At 38.3% G+C, this 22,852-nt stretch overlaps 1 protein-coding gene and 1 long non-coding RNA gene across 4 annotated transcripts in view; one reads left to right on the top strand and one right to left on the bottom strand.

The window, feature by feature from the left end:
• GALNT18 (polypeptide N-acetylgalactosaminyltransferase 18) overlaps nucleotides 1-9,590 on the top strand; it is a 326,140-nt gene extending 316,550 nt beyond the window's left edge. Inside the window, exon 10 of the mRNA XM_074884918.1 lies at nucleotides 9,571-9,590. Coding sequence (XP_074741019.1) covers nucleotides 9,571-9,573 — 3 coding nt within the window. The 3' untranslated portion in view covers nucleotides 9,574-9,590. The remainder of the gene's footprint in view (nucleotides 1-9,570) is intronic.
• The window catches only part of LOC141950292 (uncharacterized), a 304,169-nt gene that overhangs the window by 108,497 nt on the left and 172,820 nt on the right, over nucleotides 1-22,852 (bottom strand). The gene's annotated exons all lie outside the window — the stretch shown is intronic.

Raw genomic sequence — 22,852 nt, 5'->3', positions numbered from 1 at the left:
GATGAATCACTAGAAGAATGTTAAACATTAACAAAAGGAAATACTTAGAAAATACTTTGTCTCAATAAAAAGCGAGTCACAAGAATGCAGATTAAACATACACCTTACAAAACTCCTTATCAACAATTAAAGTCTGTGCAGTGTGAATAACATCCAGAAAAAACCTGTTGCTAGTAAATGTGAATCTTCTGGAATCTAGTCATGTAAGATGATCTGTTCAAAGATGCAACATACTTGGATTTTAATCACCTTTGCAAAAAAAAATATGAATCATTCACTTGTCCTTTGTCTACTTTTTGTCTCATGACACCATCAGTTCACACATTTCTGGCATCTCAGCTGTGTCTGGAGCTTGGAGTTCCGCAATAAGAGAGAAGTCACTCCTCAGAGTAGTCTGCCCCCTGCATCAACAGCCTTTTTTTGAGACCCTTCACCATCACATGGTCCTACAGAGCAGAGAAGACATGTGACAGCCTCAGGTTATAAGGTGTGCAGTGCATCACACACAAGACAATTAAATAGCTGAAATCCATCTTCAACCAGGGAAAACTGTTTTTATCATCAAAAACATGGTAAAGGAAGACCTACCGAATGACAGATTCTAGTCACATCTCACAAAGAGTTTCTGAGGAAGGAAGGGTCTCAAAAAAAGTCTTTTATTTAACTATTGTACTGGTGGCTCAAGGGGATGAGGTAAGATTCGATCTAAGCCTGCCCTAAAACCGTGTCCCTCGGGTCCACTTCTTGTTAGATCCTTGCACAGTTCACAGCCTGGCATTGTGCCACAGCACTTCTCACAAAACAGCAATACCTCCAACGTCTGAACAATGTCATCTGAAGGTCAAGAAATTGCTAAGGCCTGTATACAATTACTCACCCTTATAAACACAATTTCCTGTTAATAGATGAAGGTAGTTGTGTAGACACATCCATGCTGCTCTACCTTAAGCATGCTTAAACTTAGCTTTCCTCCCTCACACACAGTTTCACTTATTTCAAATACTGTAACACAGAGACTGTGACACCGAGCTATGATGAAAAAGAGAGTACAGCTATACCATAAGCAACTGTGTGGACTAACAATAGTCAGAAGCTCAAAACCCCTCTAGTAAGAGTATTAGAAGACTATTTTGGAGAAAGATGTAAGTAACATGAAGACAAGACGTATTAACACAAATACGTATTGCAAAACTGAATGATGAACAGTACTCTCTTGTGAGTCAGAGGTACTTGCAAGCATTGGGAAGAAAAATAATGAGAAATGGCACAGCTATTTTATGTGATCTTTCCCAAAAGGACCACCACTTGACTGGCTCTGTTTCTTCATCCATCACCAATCACCTAGAAATTTCAAAACTGTTAATGAATGGCAGTTTGAAAATCTTTGCTTTGGGAACACTAAATAGTTTTATTTCAACCTTTTCAATAAAATTAAACTTTTAGCAAGGAATCCACTTACTTGATTTCAATCCAGGTAACTGTTAAGCTGCACCTTCTATATGCAATATGTCACAACTGGATACATACCTAGCAAACTTCTCATGTCCTTTTTCTGATATAGACCAGGCTCTATGGATAACTTACTTATCTTTTGATTAAAACATGCTATGGCAGACTGCGGAAAGCAAGGACAAAATCACAGAGGAACCTTGAGACAGTTCTGGTTTGAGGGATGGAAACTTGAATTTCCCTAACAGGGAAATTCTGATTCATCTGTTATTTAGTGGATTTGAAATTAAACATTTCAGGGTACTTTTACAAAATGTAGGATTCAGATTTACCAGTAGGAAAAAAAAAAAAAAAACAAACCACAAAAAAACCACGTTTGGTTTGTTTTGTTAAAACCCCCAATTTTCACAGAGAACATTCTGATTATGAGAGTCAGTTAACTCTCAGAGTATTCACTGGCATTCTGTTGCCTTTAAGCAGGGTGTTTTCTCTTCATTCTTAGTTATTTTAGTTACAGGTAGGAGTTCATTTCTCTGGACACAGAGCACTGTCTGATAAGGGGCACCCACCATCCTATCCTATCTTCTTCCAAATGCTGGAAGATCTTAGGAAGAAACTGTAGAAACATACTGTACATGTCTGTCCCTTCTATTAAGGGTTTGCCACATCAACAAATGGTGTTTTGCTATCTTCCTTTACAAATGGGATAATTGGAGAGAGAGAACACAGGAGTTGCATTTTTCTTACAGAAAATCTTTCATAGCTGGAAAAGGAGCCATGTGCCCCAGCCTTGTGTCTGAACAGCATCACTATCTTTCCTTGCTGGTAAATATGGTTTATGCTAGAAGTAAAGTCTGGATTCACAGTAAAGAAAGAAATAGAAAAGTAGAAAACTTCTAGTGGTGAATGATTCTTTTCTTACTGCAGTCAATCAGAACAAATCAGACACCTATTTTACTTAAGTATCACCTACTCATTAGCATCTTAATAGCCTCTTCAAAGAGATTGTTCTTCCCTCAAATCAATTAGTTCCTTTCCTTTACTGTACAGTCAACAAACTTCCCTTTATAAGTCAAGATTTCAACTCAGATCACAAGAAATTAAATATTAGCACTTATTGAACCATCCAGTTCCAAGAAGCAATTTCCACACAGCAAGATAATTAAAAGCTATCTTTCACAGCATAAGATTTCTGCAGGATAAACATGGCAGGAAAAAAAAAAAAGGTTCAGGAAGTAGGGGTTTTTTTTTAAATAGTTTGCCATTTAACAAAAAAAATTTGTTCTAAAATATGGCAAAGAAATATATTTTATCCCTTCATAATCCTTCACATGTATACTCTTCTGTATACAAAAACCTGGTTTTTTGTGTATCATTTTAAAATATAAAATATTTATAAAGAAATACATGCAACATAAAGGCCTCTATAGTGTGGGAAGAATTTGAAGTGTAATTGGTTTTAAGGAGTACAGACTCAGCCAAATGCAGACTGCTTTTGCAAAATCTCATTTTACTTACACATAACATTCTGAGAACCGCCTGACATGACAAATGTCAAGTACAAGTGTTGAATTACTCCCCCTTGTCATCACTATGTGTATCATTTGACATATAAAGATAAGCCTAATGACTCAGATGAGACTAAGAAAATGAACAAAAAAAAGAAGGCTTCAGCAAGAACAGCTTGCAAAACAAAACAGAGAGGGCTGTGCTGCCTCTGTAAGCATCTAAACAGAACACAAACACTGCCAGGATAAGCAGGCAAAAATAAAAGAGAAAATCTCCAGAGCAAATGCAAAACAAGCCTATAGCTGGCATTTTTCTCAAAATTCTCTAGAACCAATCCTTCACAAACAGGTCAGTCAAGAAATCTTCATTTGGATTCCAAATCAAATCCATGTGCATTTTACATGAGCTGAAATACAGCATTCAGGCTCTTTCCAATGATATTCCAGAACCTTTTACAATATCATAGCTTACTGAAGCACAAGTCATATACCTTTTAGGATAATAATGTGATAGGGTTACTTTGCCAGCCAACTGGCTACCAAAGACAAGTCTTCAGTGATGTACAGGGCTTGGTAGCTCATTCAATACTCATCACAGTTCAAATCCATCACAGACAGCCATGAAAGCTACTTCATTCAACTATGCTGGTTTTTTTAAAGGAAGAGAGAAAGGGTTTTATTTTGAAAATATTAACATCTTTTCTATCTGTGCACTACAATTGGTAGGATAGCCTGTACTGTCCTAATAATACCATACAAAAGGCATCTCGAGGAGACAAAAGTACAAAGTGAAGTGAGAACAAACATAGATTTATGCTCTTCTGTCTGGCAGGAGTATCTAAACAGAGACAAAACTGGAGTTCATAGGCTGCCATTCAGTTGTCAGTTAAACTGGCTAATTGATGCAATTAGCTTATTGGGAGAGGGTCCTATACAAAAGGTCAGTGGTAGCTATGAAAAGAAGCTTTGCCTCAGCAGTACCTACCACTGAACACCTAGTTTTTCTACCCTGATGGTTCAGAACACACCGAGTTTATTTCTTCTCAATTTTGTAAAGTATGTCTGCTCTGACTGAAAAACTCCCATTTCCTTCAAGGACAGGAAACTCAGATTGATACTGTGTGCTTCAGAAAGGCTCATTTCTGTATCAGATGGCTGATACAGAAATCATACACAGAGAGCTGAACCTTGTCATCTCAGTGTAGACGATTGTGAAAACTACGTATACAATTATTTAAACTGCTTGAGATACTGTTGGTAGAGAAGGTTAATTCAGTTTAAACCCTCTTCTGAGGATGAGGTGAGCCTAAATAGTACAATAATATAAATTTAAGACAATTACAGTATCTCTATTTCAGGACCTACTGTTTTATTCTCAGCCTAGAATTGCAAAAGCTTCCCATTATTTCGAACAAGTAAACAAATGAACATCTGTGGATCTTAGCAATAGAAACTTTTAATTCTAACCTATGTCGTATTTGATGTCTCAGCAAAGTGTAACACTTCAAACACTTCTGTATGAATACAACACAGATAATAGTTCAGTGAACTTGCTGCACTATAACAACTTAACAACTGAATGCATCAACATACTAACATTTCTGATCCAAGATCCAGCATTCCGCTCCTGATGAAAGGCAATGGATATTTGATTGCCCAAGAGCTCTGGACTAGCTGATGTCAGGACTGTGTCAACAGAAAGAAAATCCTCCAGAACATTCCCACTGGCACTCTGCAGTGGCCAAACTCCATGGAAGACTTTAATGAAAACATTTGGGTAAAATTCACCAGGGACAATTCGGAGATAATAACAAGTAATGGTGGCACATCAGTAAACCTCAAAACACACTGCAAGACAGATATCATTCATGCTTGCAGCTAGAGAAACAGAGACAAAGACACAATAGTAAGAGCTAGTTTCAAAGCAGTGAGAGTTGTTCCAGCAGGTCAAAGGAATGGGTCAGAATTAAACCTGCATCCTTCTTTATCTGTATTTACAGTATCTATCCCAGACACTAAATGGGCCTAACCCAGAGTTCCTTGCAATAAGCTGCAAAATCTCAGAGAGCCAAAGGAGTTTGGCAGCAAATCTTACACAAAGATCCTGACTCAAGCAAGCACCTAAACACACCCTGAATCAACTCCCAAACAAGAAAACAGCTAACACCAGAAATAAAGTTCTCTATTCTAACATCCATTTGATGACTGACTGACCTATCTAAAAGGTTTTATCACAGGCACTTGAGAAACCCAAACCGTGAGCTTTATGGAGCAGCAAATGTAACCAAGTGAAACATTAATTTCACCACACCTTCATCTATTCACACTGCACCTGCATACATCTCTCTTTAGACTGCCCTCTTATAACATCGTGTGTTCCATTCCTGTTAAAGTCTGACAGGGTTGAGAGGGCTGTGCTCTCTCATGGAATGTGTCCTGTATGATTTCCAAAAACTGTGTATATCCTTTAAATAATAAAGGATGCATGCACTGCTGGTCTACTAGCAACATATTCCCAACAATATGCTCTAGTGATTTAATTACAACAACAAAATAAAAAAGGAACTAGACATAATAATTCTCATTTCTTAGCTCGCTACCTTGCCCTACAATGCTTCCTTCAACATGCAATCAAATAACCTAAATATTTAACTAGACAACAACCAGAGCAATGATTTGGAAACTGCTGGCATCAGTGATATTAGACTGTGAGCCACAGCTCATGAATTTTTTCCCTTAAACACTCTTGTTCAATAAAATGAAATTACAAACAAGGGACACAGAAGTTTCCTTTCTCCTTGTTTTCTACTAGAAAACAACAAGCTTAATAGAAAAAATATCAATACTACATTATTTGTTTGACAAGAATGCCAGGAAGAACAGATGTGGTGCAAGTCCTGAAAATGCCTTGACATGCAGAACACATGCTTCATTCCAGCTGGAACTCAGTTATCACTGACCCTCCATCCATCACCTATTACTCCACTGTTGATGACTGACTGTGAATGTCATTGGAGTATGTGCTAAATCATGAAGCTGAATGTACTGGGATGGCTGTACTGTCAAGTGCCTTACACAGTGGCAGGGCCTTCTCTTTCGCCCACCCTCCCCGTCCCTCCTCAGTGAGTAGGCTGGATGTGGGCAAGAAGTTGAGGGGACACAACCTTGGACAGATAACCCAGACTGACCAAAGGGATATCCCATGCTGTACAACATCATGTTCAGCAACCAAAAAAAAAAAAAAAGGAGGGCACTTTGGGGAGGTAGACATTGCTCAGAGACTGGCTAGGCCTACCAGTTTACTTATGGGACGTGGTTAGTGATAGCCTTCACATCATCAGTTTGGGGTTTCTTTTCTTCCTCTTTCCTTTGTTTATTGAACTGTCTATCTCAACACACGTTTTCTCACTGTAGGGGTAAAATGGTGCTTAGTTGCTGGCTGTGGTAAACCCATCACACTGAGATTAAAAATAAAATTTACATCTGCAAAATGGAAACTCCCACACCATACCAGTCTCCTGTAGCTACTGGGTTTGCAGGACCCCTTTCTGCCAATGCTAAACATCTCCTTTCCTCCTTTGAGCAGTCTGAAATAGTGAGACACTATGAGGCCTAGGAAGTAAGTGAGTCTCAGAGCTATATTAGGAACAGTATTGCCTTAGGTGGGATTGCAAAATAAACAGGACTCCAAGTTCTCTTTAAAGCTTTTACAGATATTTAAATACGTATTTAAAATTACAATTATGAGCAAGTGAATTGTTAGCAAAAATTAGACTGTTTTGAATGACTGATATAAACTGATCTTAGTGCCATTCATTGCTCCTTCTCGAGTGGCAATACAGTGTGTTAGTGAGAGCTTCACTGGAGGGCACCAGGTGGTTTAATGGAAAATGAACAAGACTACAGTTTGCAGGTCTGCAGTTGTTTTTCACACTGTCATTCCTCATATGACCACTCTGAACTGGTCACACAAGAGTTTAGGAAGAATTCCAAGCTGTACTAAGAAACAGCACGATTTTCAGTTTACATCTTTTGAGAACATCTCTGTAATTTTCAAAGGTGTTAGTCCAAGATTTTCTACTAACTGTATCATTTTACTGTGTAGATATTAGTAGCTGAAGCTAAACATACTGCTTCTTTTGCTAAACATAAAAATAGTTTGTCCATGTTTTTAAATGACCAGAAGAATTTCATTATGTAGGTTGTCATTTGGATATAGCAACATCTAAACGCTAAGGGAGTAAGGCAAACCATCAGTGGAATGACATAGAAATCAATGGGTCTCAGAGTTACTGAGACTAAGCTAGTTAAGATGCTGCTGTTGCTCACCACCGGAAAAGGCACTGCTCAAATTTTTAGAAGAGATATTTAAAATCAATTATTCATTTATTGAAATGCAAATTGCAGTCTCTAACTATTGCTGTCAGGTTACAATAATCTTCTCGAAAGCCTGCAATGCAGACTGCAAATGCTCATTATGCATGTACCAGCTTTGAAGAACCAGCTATTTATTAGCAGTGGATCTTGTAAGCTGCACTTCAGTTTTTGCTATTGGAATTCCTTGAAAGGTCGCAAATATTTATGATTTATTGTTGATATTTTACTTATTTAGTGTCAAAAAAGCTCTGAATGCTTTTCTGCATTCCTGTGTGAGCTTATAACTTAAATATGGAGCAATAAATAAGATCAAATGATAGATCACAGGAAATATTAGTATTCCTATTGCATTAGCAGCAAGTTCAAAATAATGGGTCCCACATATTAAGGCACCTTTGGAGCAGACAACATATTTTGCAATACTAGGGAATGTACTACGAAAGACAGAAAGTACCTAAGGGAGATCAATGGTGAGCATGAGAAAAAGGGACAATAGTTAATCATACAGTTAGCTTGGTTAATCAAATTAAAAATTTGTTCCACGTGCCTTTTAATTTAGTTCAGTTTATTGTTCCTTGGAAAATTGATTAAAAACATCAAATGCAAAAATCTCTCAAAAAACCTCTTAAGTATATAACTACATCCTTCATTACATTCTTCTTTTAATTTCCTCCAATTTAAAACCCAAATTTTAACATACCTCTGGGGTAATAAATCACAGAATCACAGAATCATCTAGGTTGGAAAAGACCTTGAAGATCATCCAGTCCAACCATTAACCTCACACTGACCATTCCCAACTCCACCAGATCCCTCAGTGCTATGTCAACATGACTCCTAAACCCCCCTGGGCAGCCCATTCCAACGCCCAACAACCCCTTCTGGAAAGAAATACTTCCTAATAGCCAGACTAACCCTGCCCTGGCACAGCTTGAGGCCATTCCCTCTTGTCCTATCGCTTGTTACTTGGTTCAGGAGACTCATCCCCCCTCTCTGCACCCTCCTTTCAGGGAGTTGTAGAGTGCGATGAGGTCTCCCCTCAGCTGCCTCTTCTCCAGACTAAACAACCCCAGTTCCCTTTCATAAACCCATGCTGACTGGGCCTGATCATCTGGTTGTCCCACACATGTTGTGTGATGGTACTCAGGATGAGCTGCTCCATCAGTTTCCGAAGTCAAGCTGACAGGCCTGTAATTTCCTGGATCATCCTTCTGACCCAATCTGTTGGGACCTCCCCAGGCAGCCAGGACTGCTGGGAAATGATGGAAAGCGGCTTGGCAAGCACCCCAGCCAGCTCCTTCAGCACCCTCAGGTGTATCCCATCAGGTCCCATAGACTGATCAGAGGTTTCATTTCTCCTTCTGGAACAACAGACTTACACTTCCTCTTCACCCTTCTGTGAACTTCATTGTAAAGTCACAGAAACTGGACATTTCCCTCCTGAAGCTGATAAGCTATTCCCTTCCTCACAGTAATATGCTGCTGGGTTTTCATGCTAGTGGAGCCCTGAAGCCATGCTGTGCCCAGCTTTATAGATAGCAGGTATGTTTCACAGCTGGATGATTTCACAGTTCAGAGAATCACTCAACTAGTAACAGATCTCAGTTACACTCCAGGCTGTCACGGGTGTCCAGGGTGACTCTGAAAAGCCAACTGGACAAGACAGTTAACCCTTAACACTCATTGCAAGCAACTCACCTAGACAGTTCCAGTGACATCACTGAGACTTAATAATCTAAGTGCTGATTATTTTTCCATTTGTATTTCTTTTCTCAAACAGAAATACTAATTCTCCCTTTTTCTCAACTTCAATTTGTCTTGTATATTTCTATGATAACCTCTTCTGGGTAAAGACTATATGTGTATCAAATGTGTGTACAGTCACTGATATAAACTGGTTTTGATCCTACTGTTTTCAAGTATGAGTAAAGCAAATATGTAATAAAAAGGAAACTATCAGTTTTGTCACAAAAATAAAAACACTTAAACATTCCAGACATCTGTTCACAGATCTTGCAGAAAGATAGTCTCAGTTATAATAAATGCCTGTTATTCAATTCTTTCAATCAAACACTTGCTGTAGATTTAATAGTAAAGTGTTTAATTTATAATGCTGTTAATTGGTTAAATACTGTGACTTTTCAGCCTTCAAGTTTTTTTGTGCATGTTCTTCAGGGTCTAAGCTAATCCTCATGCTCATCCCATTTATTTCTTTACTTGTTTACTCCTCTTGAAGTAAATTGGTGAATACTGCAACTGCCAACTACTCCAACAGAAGTAATGGGTGTCATTCTAAGAAAAGCAGAACAAAGTGATGCCAACTTCTGCATCCAGCCATTGAGACATTCAGAACCATCTGTGGGAATACTGACCTCAGGAACTTACGTTACTAAAAAATATGTTGCTTTTAGTATTTCCTTCCAACTCAGAAATGACTGGAGAGTTACTACTAAATTCCAGGTAAGATATTTATCAAACATGGTCAAAATGCTCTGTCCCAACATACAATTTACAGAAGCCACAATTATCTGTTATGAACAGATCCAAACGGGACTTCTTTAGTCATACAGACCAAGGTGTACTAGTCACTCAGCCACAGCTGAGTGTTTGCTGAAACTCACTGTTAAATTGGTAATGCTAGTAAGGAAGGTTTGATACCCTTCTATTCTGGGTAGTAGCAAACAGAATCACGGCCTCTCAATTTTACAATGCATTCTATTTCCAAGCATATTTCCTGCCGACTATCATTTCTACTGGAAATTTTAATTAAAAGGTCACTTTTGGAATAGTTCAAAAATAGCTTGAACAGATTTGTAGGCTTTTGGTTTTTTCACCTTCTTTCAGGTGAAATAACCTGACAAAACATTGTTCTTGGTTATTGAAAAATTAAACATCTACTGACTTCTGATAGGTCCCCGAGACTGCAAATGTCATTAATTTCAGCAATTCACATCCACATTACACTATATTGTAACTCTGCAAAGGACATTATTATCATGTTAATCTCAAGCAAGAATGATTTTAACAGAATATTTTAGTAATTTACATGTCAATCTTAAATCTAGTTTTAATTTTAGCAACCTTCCCTATACCCACAACTAACTTTTCACTAAAAGAGACTAGTTTGCAGAGGTTTTTTTTAATTTGTATGCCTCCTATATCCCTTTTAGGAAAAGTTATCTAACACAAGAAGGCCTTTTTATGTGAAGAAGGGGAAGATAATGACAGTTTTTAAAAAAATATTAAAGATTCAGGTAACTCCCTAGAGGTAGAGGAGAATACCGGGAACATCAGTAGATGTAGTAGTGGAATTGTGATAACTCCTCATGTAATTTCTATAGTAATAAAACAAATACAGGTGCCAATCCTTGGCATGTAGTGCACTGCTACAGCAGTTTTATATTTGGCTAGGCAGAGCCTGTGCAAGACTGTCTAAAAGATTCATAATATTATTTTTAATGTATACAACTGAGGAAATTAATAAGATACATGCATCTGGTTTCAGGTTCAAATAACTAAACATTATAGACTGAAAGACTTCATGCTAGCATGACTTCTTTCCAGAATGTCTTCTGTCTGCAAAACCTAGTCTCAGGGAACGGCTCTTAGAATTCATTCTAATGAGAGTTCAAAGTAAGAAAATGTCTTCTGGCTTTTAGTACAGTCCATTTCCATAAAAGCAATACTGTAGTACAGAACCTTGGCATGGCATAACTAACAGCACCACAGATCTTCCCAAGGCTGTAATTTGTTCTGACGCTAAAGAAAGTAACTAGAAAACTTTTCAGAAAAAGTATAAAACAGTATATTATTTTATGTAATATAGTAAAGTATAATAAAGTAAAATACAAATATTTTCACCACCTTTGAATTAACTATAATGACAGATGATTAGCTATCAAAAAGACACAGATACTAAAACCTAAGTTGGAACACAGTGGAAGGTCCTACTCTACCTACTGTATGTAATACAAGAGCATGTATACCATACAAAAACATCTTCAGAGAACATTAAAACCACATGATTGAACTCTCAAGTGAGGAGACACTATTATTCTAAAGTTGCATTCAGAGCCCTAAGTCTATCTTGCTTGTATGCTTATCATAGCACAATATTTCACTGAACTGTCACATACAAATTATATATAATTCAAAACTGTCGGTAGTTAACTTACAAAGAGTTTCTACTGCCTGCCTAGCTTCTCTGGGCAGAAACAAGTCCAGCCATAATTTCATCAGTCAGATGCATGTTAAAGTCACGTAAACAATGCAACAATGATTCGAAGACAGGTGTGGCACAGAATTGTATCTTGAGATGAAACTGTAAGCTCAGATCCCAAGATCAGCTCCTGTTCTGATGTACTGATGGTATTTCATGCACTATTCACCCTGTTTTTCCTTGACTATTCAGCTAGGTGAATAGGTTGACTCAATTTATTTCATTATTCTCTTTGGCATAATTAAAAATATTTAAAGAAATACAAACCTTTTATGCATCATAAACCCACTGAATATACTCAGAAGATTACTCAGGGAGAGAAGGGGTTTATATCGGGAGAAAAAGTGGAGGGCTTTTTGATATAGGTGTTGTTTGGGTTTGTTGGGGGTTTTTTGGTGGGGGGAGGCAGGTAGAAATCAGAAAAAAAACCATGACTATAGCTTCACTGGCCACTGATTTCCATAGCTTTTCCTGCAGTTTTGGCATATTGCTAGCACCTGAATTCACTATTTATTTGCTATGGGTTTTTTGTTTCTTTTATGTGTGGATAAAAGAAATAGTAATCAAAAGTGTCTGAATATATTACCAGCTTTGGTGAAGTATTGCCTTTTCCCCCTAAGCATTAATATACTTCATGAATAGACATATGAATAGAAAAGGTATTAAAATGCTCATAAAGTCATACGGTGGAACAGGAATGTTTTCATTTTATTTTTCCCCATTTTCCTATATTTGGAATAAACTTAATTTCTTATTCCTCTGGAAGCTTCCAACTCTTTTCTGGCATTCTCTGCAGTCTGTTCAGACATAGTTGAGATTTCAAAGCGAAAGACTACTACAAATCAGATTATTATTTTGGTTAATATCTGATAAATGAATGAATGGTTTGGGAAATAAGGTGATTTTATTCTATGATCTTGTATTCAAACCACAATTCACCTCCATGGTTTATATGTGATAGCCCATCCTCTTCAATGTTGTACTTCATTAGCACATCACATCTGTCTCCTTTAATTTTTTCATCAGCTTGCTGCTACATCATAGCCCTGCTAACCTCTCTATACAAACAAGAGCAGACTTAGAATATGAAAAACCCTCCTTGAAGCCACAAGCTGCTTTGCAGAAATTGGTTTCCTCTGGAGAAAGCCCTCTAAATGAAGCTACAATGGAGACTCATCGTGAAAGAACTGCCAAGGATTGAGGATATCGTATCTGTCTAACTCTGAAATCACAATCTGTCCAATAAAGCCACCCATCCCAACAAACACCTGTAAGGAAGCCACCACATAAACTGAGTTTTAGCTTTGTCCCCAACATTATTCATGCACTGGATGCTTATCTGAATCAAGTATGATACCACTTATGTAGTGCCTACAAATGAAGTTATTATTAAGGTCTTTTGTCCAGCATACTTATCTATGGAACACAGCTTCAGTGACTGAAAACACCTGAGTATGGGAGATACATCCTGTAAAGTTGATAGTCTGAGGAAATTCACCAAGGATAATTTCTTTAGGGCATCCTCATGAAGGCAGTGACCCTGAAGTCTCCCTTCCCATGAAAAAAATAATCCAGTTCATGATACTGTCATGACTTTATGATGTTATTTATATTTTATCAACTCAGGTGACTGTTTTCTAATATTTTTTTTATTTCTCTATGCCATAATAAGAACCTCAAAAACATACGTCCAGGAAAATAAACTCTGTTTAAAAACACACCCTCACAGTATGCCTGGCAGAAGGCATATCTTCTACAAGAAAAGATGAAGACCCTCATAAAAGTTCTACCTCTGATGATGATCCTGTGTTAAACCTCTTCAATCTTTCCTCACTCGAACCAGCTCCTAATCTGTTTGGTACTATATATATACTGTGCATATTAACCACATGTATGTCTTCTGCATATAAATGGCAACAGAGAAAGCAGAGACAGCTTTTCAAAGGTTCAGATATTTTATTTAGAAATTGCAGCAATGGAGTGAAATGACAATTTTGGGTATGTAGCCAGTCATAGCTGGAGGCAAGTTACATGACCTAAACTGGCTAATTAGATGGTGAAGGGCAGAAAAGAAGCAGGAGACTGATGGATGTGCTACAGCTGGGTTGAAAAAATATGTTTCTGGGCACACCATGCTGGGCTGTTGTCAAACATTCATAAGGAAGCTAAATATTCAGGGCTTGATCCCGTAAGAGTCCCATACCCACACATTCAGGGAGAGAATTGGGAGCTAGCACATCTGCCGTATAATGACAATAGCAAGAAGAGTGATCTACTGTATGCCCAGAGACCTAAGAAGTGTCTTGTGGAGCTCAGAGGAGATGCCTGATGGGCAGCACTGAAGCCTGAATCCATTCTCCAGTGAACAGACACAGCAAGAGCAGGAGCACTGGAGGCATTCTCTGATGGCTCTTCTAAGGCACCTCTGCTCTGAGCTACTGAATAAATGCTAGTGCATGAGCCCACTTTAGGACTGTTTAACTCCAGATTTGTCTACATCGCTACTTAGAGGTGAGACTGGAGTTCCTGCTCTTTGTTTCAATATCCATTATCTCTTAGGCCTACCTAGATTAAGTGATTATAGAAGAACCGTTGTGGCAGCACAGCCTCCCACATGGAATATATAAAACCTTTTGTGTACACATTGCAAGTTTTGAAAGTACTTGACAATGATCAAAACCTGCACTATTAGTGCTCTATTGAAATTTGCAGTATTAGCCACATCTTTAGAAGTAGCAGTTACACCAATGGACTTTGGTGAACATGTGCCCACAACAGGGCATCTACATTAATGTTTCAGTTCAGATCAGTAGCACACTTTTGAAGCAAATAACCCAATTGTTGTCACTTAAGGTGTTTTAGTTTGAATTATGGAACAATCTTTGGAGCTCATAAAATGGATTTTTTCAGATTAAAATAAACTGGGAGATGTGCTTCAGAAGGTCACCTAACTTATTATAGTAGTAAATGGGCATTCAGCCAGTAGAACCAGACTGAAGTTACTGGAAATAAAAGAACCTTGCAATTTGTATGGTCCTCAGCTCTGTTTCACTCTAAACATCTGCTTCTTTCAGCTGAAACTGCTGCTGATGTATACAAATACAGACAGGCATTCAGGTGCCATCAGGATCCTGCTCATTGACTAGCACTTACAACACTGCTTTTTCTACATATTCCTCTCTGGACTCATTCCCTAAGAACAAAGGCCACAAATCCAAGTCATAAAGTTATACAAATTGAGAATGGAAATACAGATAGCTCAAGAATTGTCACTCCATTCTGTGCTGCCTTCCCTCCTCCCAAGTGCTGTAATTAAAACTTATTTTATTCCTAAAAAGCGTTGAGTTTTATTTTCTCATTGAATAGTATAGTAAAAACATTGCAGGGCTGCGAGCAAAGGCAGTGCAGAAGCACTCAGAAAACAAATTATTAAATATATGAATGCAATATATTTACAATACCTGAGAAGAAACATTTGTAGAACTGAGAAGAATAAGCTCACGTGTCTTAGATATATATATAGGGATCCAATGGTGGTGACTGGCTCATTATGACACTACCTGCAGTGGCAAAATATTTATTCTTTGAGAAAGGATTATATAGTCAAATACACAATTGGAAAGCTGGCTAGGATATTCCAATTTCAACGCGTATTAGCTGAAACTCAGACTTGTTGAGAAATAGAAAGCAGCAGTGTAAGTAAAGGAAGACATTAGTATGTTAATTAAAAAAAAGGACCCATGAAAATTAGCAACTTCATTGGAGAATTTGAACTAAGGCTACAGATGGAATGGAAAAAAAAAGAAAGATCATGGAAGTGGTTATAGACCTCTGGGGCATGATGAAAAAAACAAATCTGCCAATGTTTATACAGCTAACAGAGGCTTTTAAAGAGCCTGTCTCATTGATCATAGGGGATTTCAATTACCCAAAAACTGACGTTACAGATAATGGCATAATATCTTAGGCAGTTTCATGTTTCTAAATGTGAAAAAACTCTTTTCCTGCATACTCTGTTGAGCAGTCAAAAAGATCACGTTATTTTTAATTCAGTTCTGGAGAAATAATATGGCATGATAAAAAGAATGTGCATTAGGGAAAATCAGGGGTCCAGTCAGTGTCCAGATCATCACATTTTAAGTTACTTGCACAAAAAGAATAGAGTTTGTTTGCCTTTCAGAAGGCAATCAAAAAAGACTGAAAAACAGATACTGAAATACGGGAAACCTTCCAGGAGAAATGGTGAACACTGGTGAGAGAAGTGTGATGTTAACTCCACAAGGAATACCTGCTAGCAGGAAAACAGTATTTTATTTTGATAATTTGCCTGAGGTCTGTTTTTCTGGGAAGATACAAGTTCCTGCTTCCAGACTATATTAGGTATCTCTGCTATAAAGGAAGAATCCCAATTCTGCAGCAAAAAGAAGTGAAGGGATGGTGTCAGTAAGTATTTTGAAAAGTGATTCTTCTCACATTTTAAAGTGATCTCACCTTAAATGTACATTCCTTTAGGAACTTTTGGTATTTGTCTATATGATGACTAGGGTGCCCAAACTTGGGAGTTGCTAAGCATATCCTAAGTCCTGTACTTTCATTCCAAGCCCTTTCTGTTTTGACTTAGAATAGTGCAGCAGCTCTAGAAAATGGGATAGAATTAGAATCTTCTAGTTGAAGTGTCTCCTGTGAACCAACAAAATGCCTGAAGTAAACCTGAAGTATCAAGTAGATACAGAAGCTTTCCATGGATCTTCCCAGCACTTTTGTTGGCCTGGGTAATGTCCTACTGTTGAGCAGCACCAAACATTATAATACAGTGTACATTCTTGTCAGCTTTACTATATACATATAAATTAGAAACTGTGATGAGCTACCTCGATCTGTGACAAGTAACATAAAAATTAAATGATGTTTGTATGGCACATCTGAGGTAAAAGATCAATAGCTCAATCTTTGTTTTAATTATTTTTTAAATAAGAAGGTTAAAAAGAAATTGCTAAAACAGCATTTCAGCAGAAAAACCTTGTAAAAGCTCAAACTACTACCTGACTCTTCACTGCCCATGCAACTTTTCCTCTTTTTGAAATTATTATCTGTTGAGGAACCTTCAACTGTTTTCACCTACTAAACTCATTAATAAATGGAACACCAGTTACTTGTTCTACTTTCAGTGTAGCAAGACCCTGACTGGCATTCTATCTAACTTTGAATATAGCCCATGATTCCCTTTCATTTTGGTGGGCTAAGTCTTTGCTGAAGAAAACTGCCATTTTATTTATTCTGTATGAATAAATACCATACACGTAACACAAAACATGAAGCAATACAAAAGTATCTGTGTTGGGTTTGTGTGTAGCCGGCTTTTGGTAGCAAGGGAGGGGGCTACAGTGGTGGTTTTTCTGAGAAGCTTCTCAAAGCTCTCCCAGCTCCAAGTCAGACCCACCTCTGGCCAAGGCTGAGCCAGTTAGTGACAGTGGCTGTGCCTCTGCGATAACATATTTAAGAAATGGAACCTGAGAGGAGGAGTGAGAGTTGAGAGGGAAATACCTCTGCAAACACCCAGATCAGTTGAAGAAAGGAGGAGGAGGAGGGGAGGTGCGCTGGAGCAGAGACCCCCCTGCAGCCCTGCCTGTGTCAGGGACCCACACTGGAGCAGTTCCTGAAGAGCTGCAGCCCGTGGGAAGGACTGACATCAGAGAAAGTTTGTGGAGGACTGTGTCCTGTGAGAGGGACCCCATGCTGGAGTAGGAGAAGAGTGTGAGGAGTCCTCCCCCTGAGGAGGAAGGAGCAGCAGAGTCAATGGGTGACAAGCCAACCACAACCCCGATCCGCTGCTCTCTGTGCTGCTCAGGGGAGGAAGCAGAGAAATCAGGAGCAAAGCTGAGCCTGGGAAGAAGGGAGGGGTGGGGGAAGGTGTTTTTAAGATGTGGTTGTACTTCTTATTGTCCTACTCTGACTGGTAAATTAGTGGTGGTGGTTCAAATTAAATTGATGTTCTTTCTTCCCCAACTGAGTCTGCCTTCTTCCCATGACCATAATTGGTGAGCCATCCCTCCCTGTCCTTGTCTCCAACCCTGAGCCTTTAGTTTTCTTTTCTCCACCCCATCCCTGAGGGGAAAGGGGTGAGCCAGCAGCTACATGGTGCTCAGTCACCCTCTGGGTTTAAACCACAACAGTATCAAAAGGCACCTTTAAAAGAAAATCCAGTTTCTTTTTTAAAAGCACGTCCAGCACACAGAATAGATCCCCTTTGTCAGAGTTGACAAAAATAAGTTAAATTCCAACAAAATGTTATTTAACCAGATTTGCAACTACTCTTGAATTATAGTTTAATATAACTTGATCTGCTGGATGGCTGGAATAAAATGAGCAACGTTTCCACTTACTGCTCTTTATCCTCCCACATTCCGACTCATCTGCCTCACTGCTATACCAGTTCCCCTCACTGATCAGGCTCTTGTGCTTCCAGTATCCTTCTCTGCACCAACTACATTCACTAAAATGGCAGGAATCTGTCAATTATTTTTTTTTCTCTGCTACTTTTCTCCCTATGCAATGAATAAAGGCACATCACCAGTTGTCAGTTTTATCTGTCCAGGAGCGGGCTCTGAACTCCAGAGCTGACACAAGGTAAATGCCAGGTGCATGATGTGGGGAGAAAGGGGGAAAAACATAGCAGGGATGACAAAACCTTTCCCTCTTCACATGAATGAGCTGTTACATTGGTAGAACTGGTGTTAGTAATGAGCAGAATTATGCTGATAGCTTAGGGTTAATCAAAAAGACCAGGAAAGCAAGAATATAGATAGCACTCAAAGCAGTAGTTCATGTTAGAAAGGGAAGATCTGATAGGCCCATGAAATAAAAGAAGAAATTAATTAATAGCATCTTTGCAACAGAGAGGGATCAGTAGATTATAACAGGCCATAACACAAATGCTTCTATTGCTGACCTGTTTTTTTAGTAAGCAGCAGTTACAGATTTTACTTCCTAGACTTTAAAAGCACTTTGTAAATCTCCCTTGAAGACTGAGGTTTAGATTTGAGAAATGGGAGGTCTGAGATTTGATATATGTGAAAAGTGTTCTCTCTAATAAAGAGCTGTCTATCCATTACTGATTATCAGTGTAACTACATTCGGGATTTCACCCATCTTCTCCTATCTATTCGCATGGATTTCAAGAAAGAAAACCAACACTCTTAGACGGAATAAAGTACGTGGCAATACAACAGAATGGCAATCTCCTCTCTTTAGCTGTAGCACCAATCAGCATACTGAAGATATGCAACTAGTAGTTAATTTTGTCTCATCTTTTATTACTATGCAAGTAAGACATGCCAGAAATACATGTACACTATTATTCCCACAGGCTGATTTGAAACAAACTCTATTTAATAAAAAAAAATAATAATAGGTTAAAGTAAAATTAACTTTTAAAGTGAATACTATTATTAAACAGGTAACATACAGTAAGAATACTGTGCTGTTCAGACCTTGTGAATGTGTTGAGAGCTTTTTATAATGCTGACACAGAATTGTCTGAAGAAATCTTTCATGTGGTATACATTGCCTTTTTCTCTGCACATGGATGTGTTTAGAAGTTTAGATATATTAAATAAGGAATGGGATTCTATTTGACATCATATTCCACTGAAGTTCCTCTAAATTATGAAACGCAACCCTCTTTCTGCAGTGACATATGAGCGATTGCTAAGATACTTCTCAGACATTAAATATGGTTCCTTCAAGAGTGTCGTGGCTTATCCCCAGCCAGCACCTAAGCTCTGGGATGGGGCAGAGAATCAGAAAAAAAAGTAAAACTTGTGGGTTGAGATAAGAACAGTTTAATAATTGAAGTAAAAAAAAATAATAGTAATAGTAATGAAAAGGAATATAGCAAAAAGAGAGAAATAAAAGCCCAAAGAAAAGACAAGTGATACACAAAGCAGTTGTTCACCACCTGGTGACTGATGCTCAGCCAGTTCCCCAGCAATGATCAGCCCCTCCTGGCCAACTCCCCCCAGTTTATATACTGAGGATGACATCCTAAGGTAGGGAATAGCCCTTTGGCTAGTTTGCGTCAGCTCTCCTGGCCGTGCTCCCTCCCAGCTTCTTGTGCACCTCCTCGCTGGCAGAGCATGGGAAACCGAAAAGTCCTTGACAGGATAAGCACTACTTAGCAACAACTGAAACATCAGTGTATTATCAACACTATTCTCATACTAAATCCAAAACACAGCACTGTACCAGCTACTAGGAAGAAAATTAACTCTGTCCCAGCCAAAACCAGGACAAATAGTCATACTGATTTACAGAAAACCTAGAGATTGGGAAAATATTAATAATGAATCAATATTTTAATTTTCTTCAGGCCCTGTAACATTTAACCTAGCTAAATACTGCCTGAAGTTAAATGTGACCACTGAAATATGATAACAAGTGGCAGAGAGAACTCTTGATAAATGTTACCATTTGATGTCAACTGCACTTTAAACACATTGCAGTTTAATACAACTCTGCACCTGGGATCAGTAAGTCAAAGTTTGGAAATGCTGTAGCACATGAAGACAGTGGCATGATACCAAAAGAAATATGCTCAAATTTAAATTTCTGACAACTCAGAAGCTCTTAGAACTATGTGGCAAGTGACTGAATGCCTATGCTGAAAATCTGGAGTTCATTAAATACCTTTTACTCCAACCTAGTATTCACAATGTTATCTTTATTTATGTGACTTTTGGGTGTTTCTAGTTAAAAAAGAACCTCTGTTCTCTCCTTCTGCTATGTAGAAATACAAACAACTAGGAGCAGCTCCTGGGTACATGCTGGGATATATGGCATTTAAATGTACAAGTGCTGAATAACCAAAATGAAACATGGTAACGCAGCGTGCCCTTATCAGCAACAATTCATGATTTTGGATGACTAATTTGAAATACCCTTAAGAGGACCTGATTTCCAAAGGTAGGTGCTTAACACCTTCTAATAAGAATCACATGTCTGTCATGTGTTTTAGTATGAACAATCACACACTGGAAAAAACAGTCATTTCTGAAGTCTTGAACAAACTGTAAAGATGCAGGCGTCAAAAACATAGTTTAAAATTTGTTGCTGTTCTTCCTAGCAAATGAGCGCTCTGTAGAGAGGTGCTTATTTACATAACAGTTCGGGGGGGTTTCCTCTCCCCTAACTTCAGGAATCACCATCACCCATGAGTACTTCCTCTACAGTCAGTCAGGAGTGATAGGCAAATGGAGAGGGCAGTCCACCCCACAGATACAGACTTTTATTAGGATAGGAGAGATTATTCCCTCTAGGCACCTCTCAGCTAACTGAACTAGACAAGTAACTTCAGAGAGAAGTGATGGATGTGGAAAAACAGAGTATGTTTCATTAAGACAACTAATACAGCTGGAAAAAAAAGATTACAGGCACACAAATCCTTCACATTAAGTAAACAATCAATTTCATAGTAAGTAAATAAAAGCACCATAGAATAAAGGATAATGAAGATCAATAATTAAAATATCTAATATATTTATTTGGTGGTCAGATCTCATTTAAATTTCAGTCAAGCAATGTTTCTTTGGTTGAATACCATTGACTAACAAGTATGAGAGAAAAGGTGGGGGTTTTGGGGTTTGGTTTGGTTTCTTTTTGTTGTTTGCTTGGAGTTTTTTGGTTTTTTCAGTATAAAAGTCCTGAAAAATCATAAATAACCTCATAGAAGCACTATCTATTTCAGTCACTTTTAGTTTTCAAAAGATACATTAGCTTTCACTACTCAAGATTCATTAAAAAATTCCACCCCCTTCACTGATGGTTAAAAGCTGCCTTGATCCCTTCAAGAAAGTGTCATCTCACAAGTATCTGTGACTGTTTCACCTGAGTCTATCCGGCATCAATTTATGCTTGAAAAGACTTGCTTTACAAGACAAAGCTCTTTCAAAATTATCTCCTTGAAGCTGGCACAGATGTGTAAGAAATATATTAAAAGACAAGACAAGGACAGCCAGCCACCTGCTTCACTTTGTTAATGCAGAGAGGAAATAAACACAAAAAATACCTTAAAATAAACAGTCTCTACAGCATGCATGACAAGGAGAAAAAGTCAGTACCGCAGCTCCTCTGGCCCCTCTCCTACTGGCTAGAAAGAAAAGGCCAGTTCTAGCTGCCCCTTGGGACTTCATGGCTTTAGGCAGGCATATGTGGAGGAGAGACTGTGCTCTCTGGCCTGAATTCAGCCAGCTGCTCTTTACAGTTAATGCCTCACACCATTTTGCAGCCCCAGTTTCTACAGTAAAAAGATCTCCTCTAGGAACCTGTTCCCCAGATGGTTCATTTGCATAAAATTCATCCCTTTAAAGGTCATGTGGAGAGAGTAGCTATATGGTTTATGTGTCTCAGAATTACTGTAAAGATGACTGAGGAATATTGCCTGAGATAGCTATTTAGCCACAAAATTAACTGCAATAGTTTGAAGGGAAATCAATTCACACCAAACCAACTGTACTGCTAACTGCAGCATGGACCCACTCCACACTATTTTTCCCACTGTGATAGCATTAACAGCTTCTTAGCCACCTTGGTAAGCAGACTACCACCGAGACAATACTACTAATAGGACTTTAGCGTTGAGCTTGAATGCCACAACACAAGATGCAAAAACTTTGACAGCAACCTACTACTGGAAGAACTAGGAGGGGAGAAGGCGGAGAGGAGGAGGGAGTAAGTGAGGTGCTTTCATATATCCTTGAATTGCTGCTCAATTTATCATTTCCTGATAATGACTTCCCAGGACTTTGCACCTCCAGTAAGGCAGTATGACTGCAGCATTAAAGATGCACCAAACATGTGACTGGAATCTCCCTTGGCTCAGAAGAAAGAACAAAGGTGAGGAGAAATTTAACAAGCATCAATCGGTGGGTGTGTGGCCTGTAAAAGCTTTGAAATTCTATGGATAAGGTTGGGTCTGTGTCCTGAAAAAAGGGAAAATTCGACAAGTCTTGTGTTGGTGATCAGGCATTAACTGATACTGTTACCTGATTCTACTTCACTACAAGACATTTCTTTTTCCATACATGAAGAATAAACATATGCTAAAACAATTGGTTTCATAAAGAAAATATTATAAAAACAGACTACTTTATAAGAGTTCTGGATTATAACAGGCTACAATAACTGTTACCATAAATACAGTTTGCTTTCACATATCAGAAGGGCCTTAGTTTCATAGCTGTGCACACAGTAGTAGGACAAGCGGATAAATGGAGAGTGAAGGACACACAATTTCTCTTGTTAG

Source organism: Strix uralensis, chromosome 15 (assembly GCF_047716275.1).
Source record: "Strix uralensis isolate ZFMK-TIS-50842 chromosome 15, bStrUra1, whole genome shotgun sequence".
In the NCBI taxonomy this organism is placed as follows: Eukaryota; Metazoa; Chordata; class Aves; order Strigiformes; family Strigidae; genus Strix; species Strix uralensis.
The sequence above is the reverse complement of the archived record's forward strand: the minus strand, read 5'-3'. Positions and strand labels throughout refer to the sequence as shown.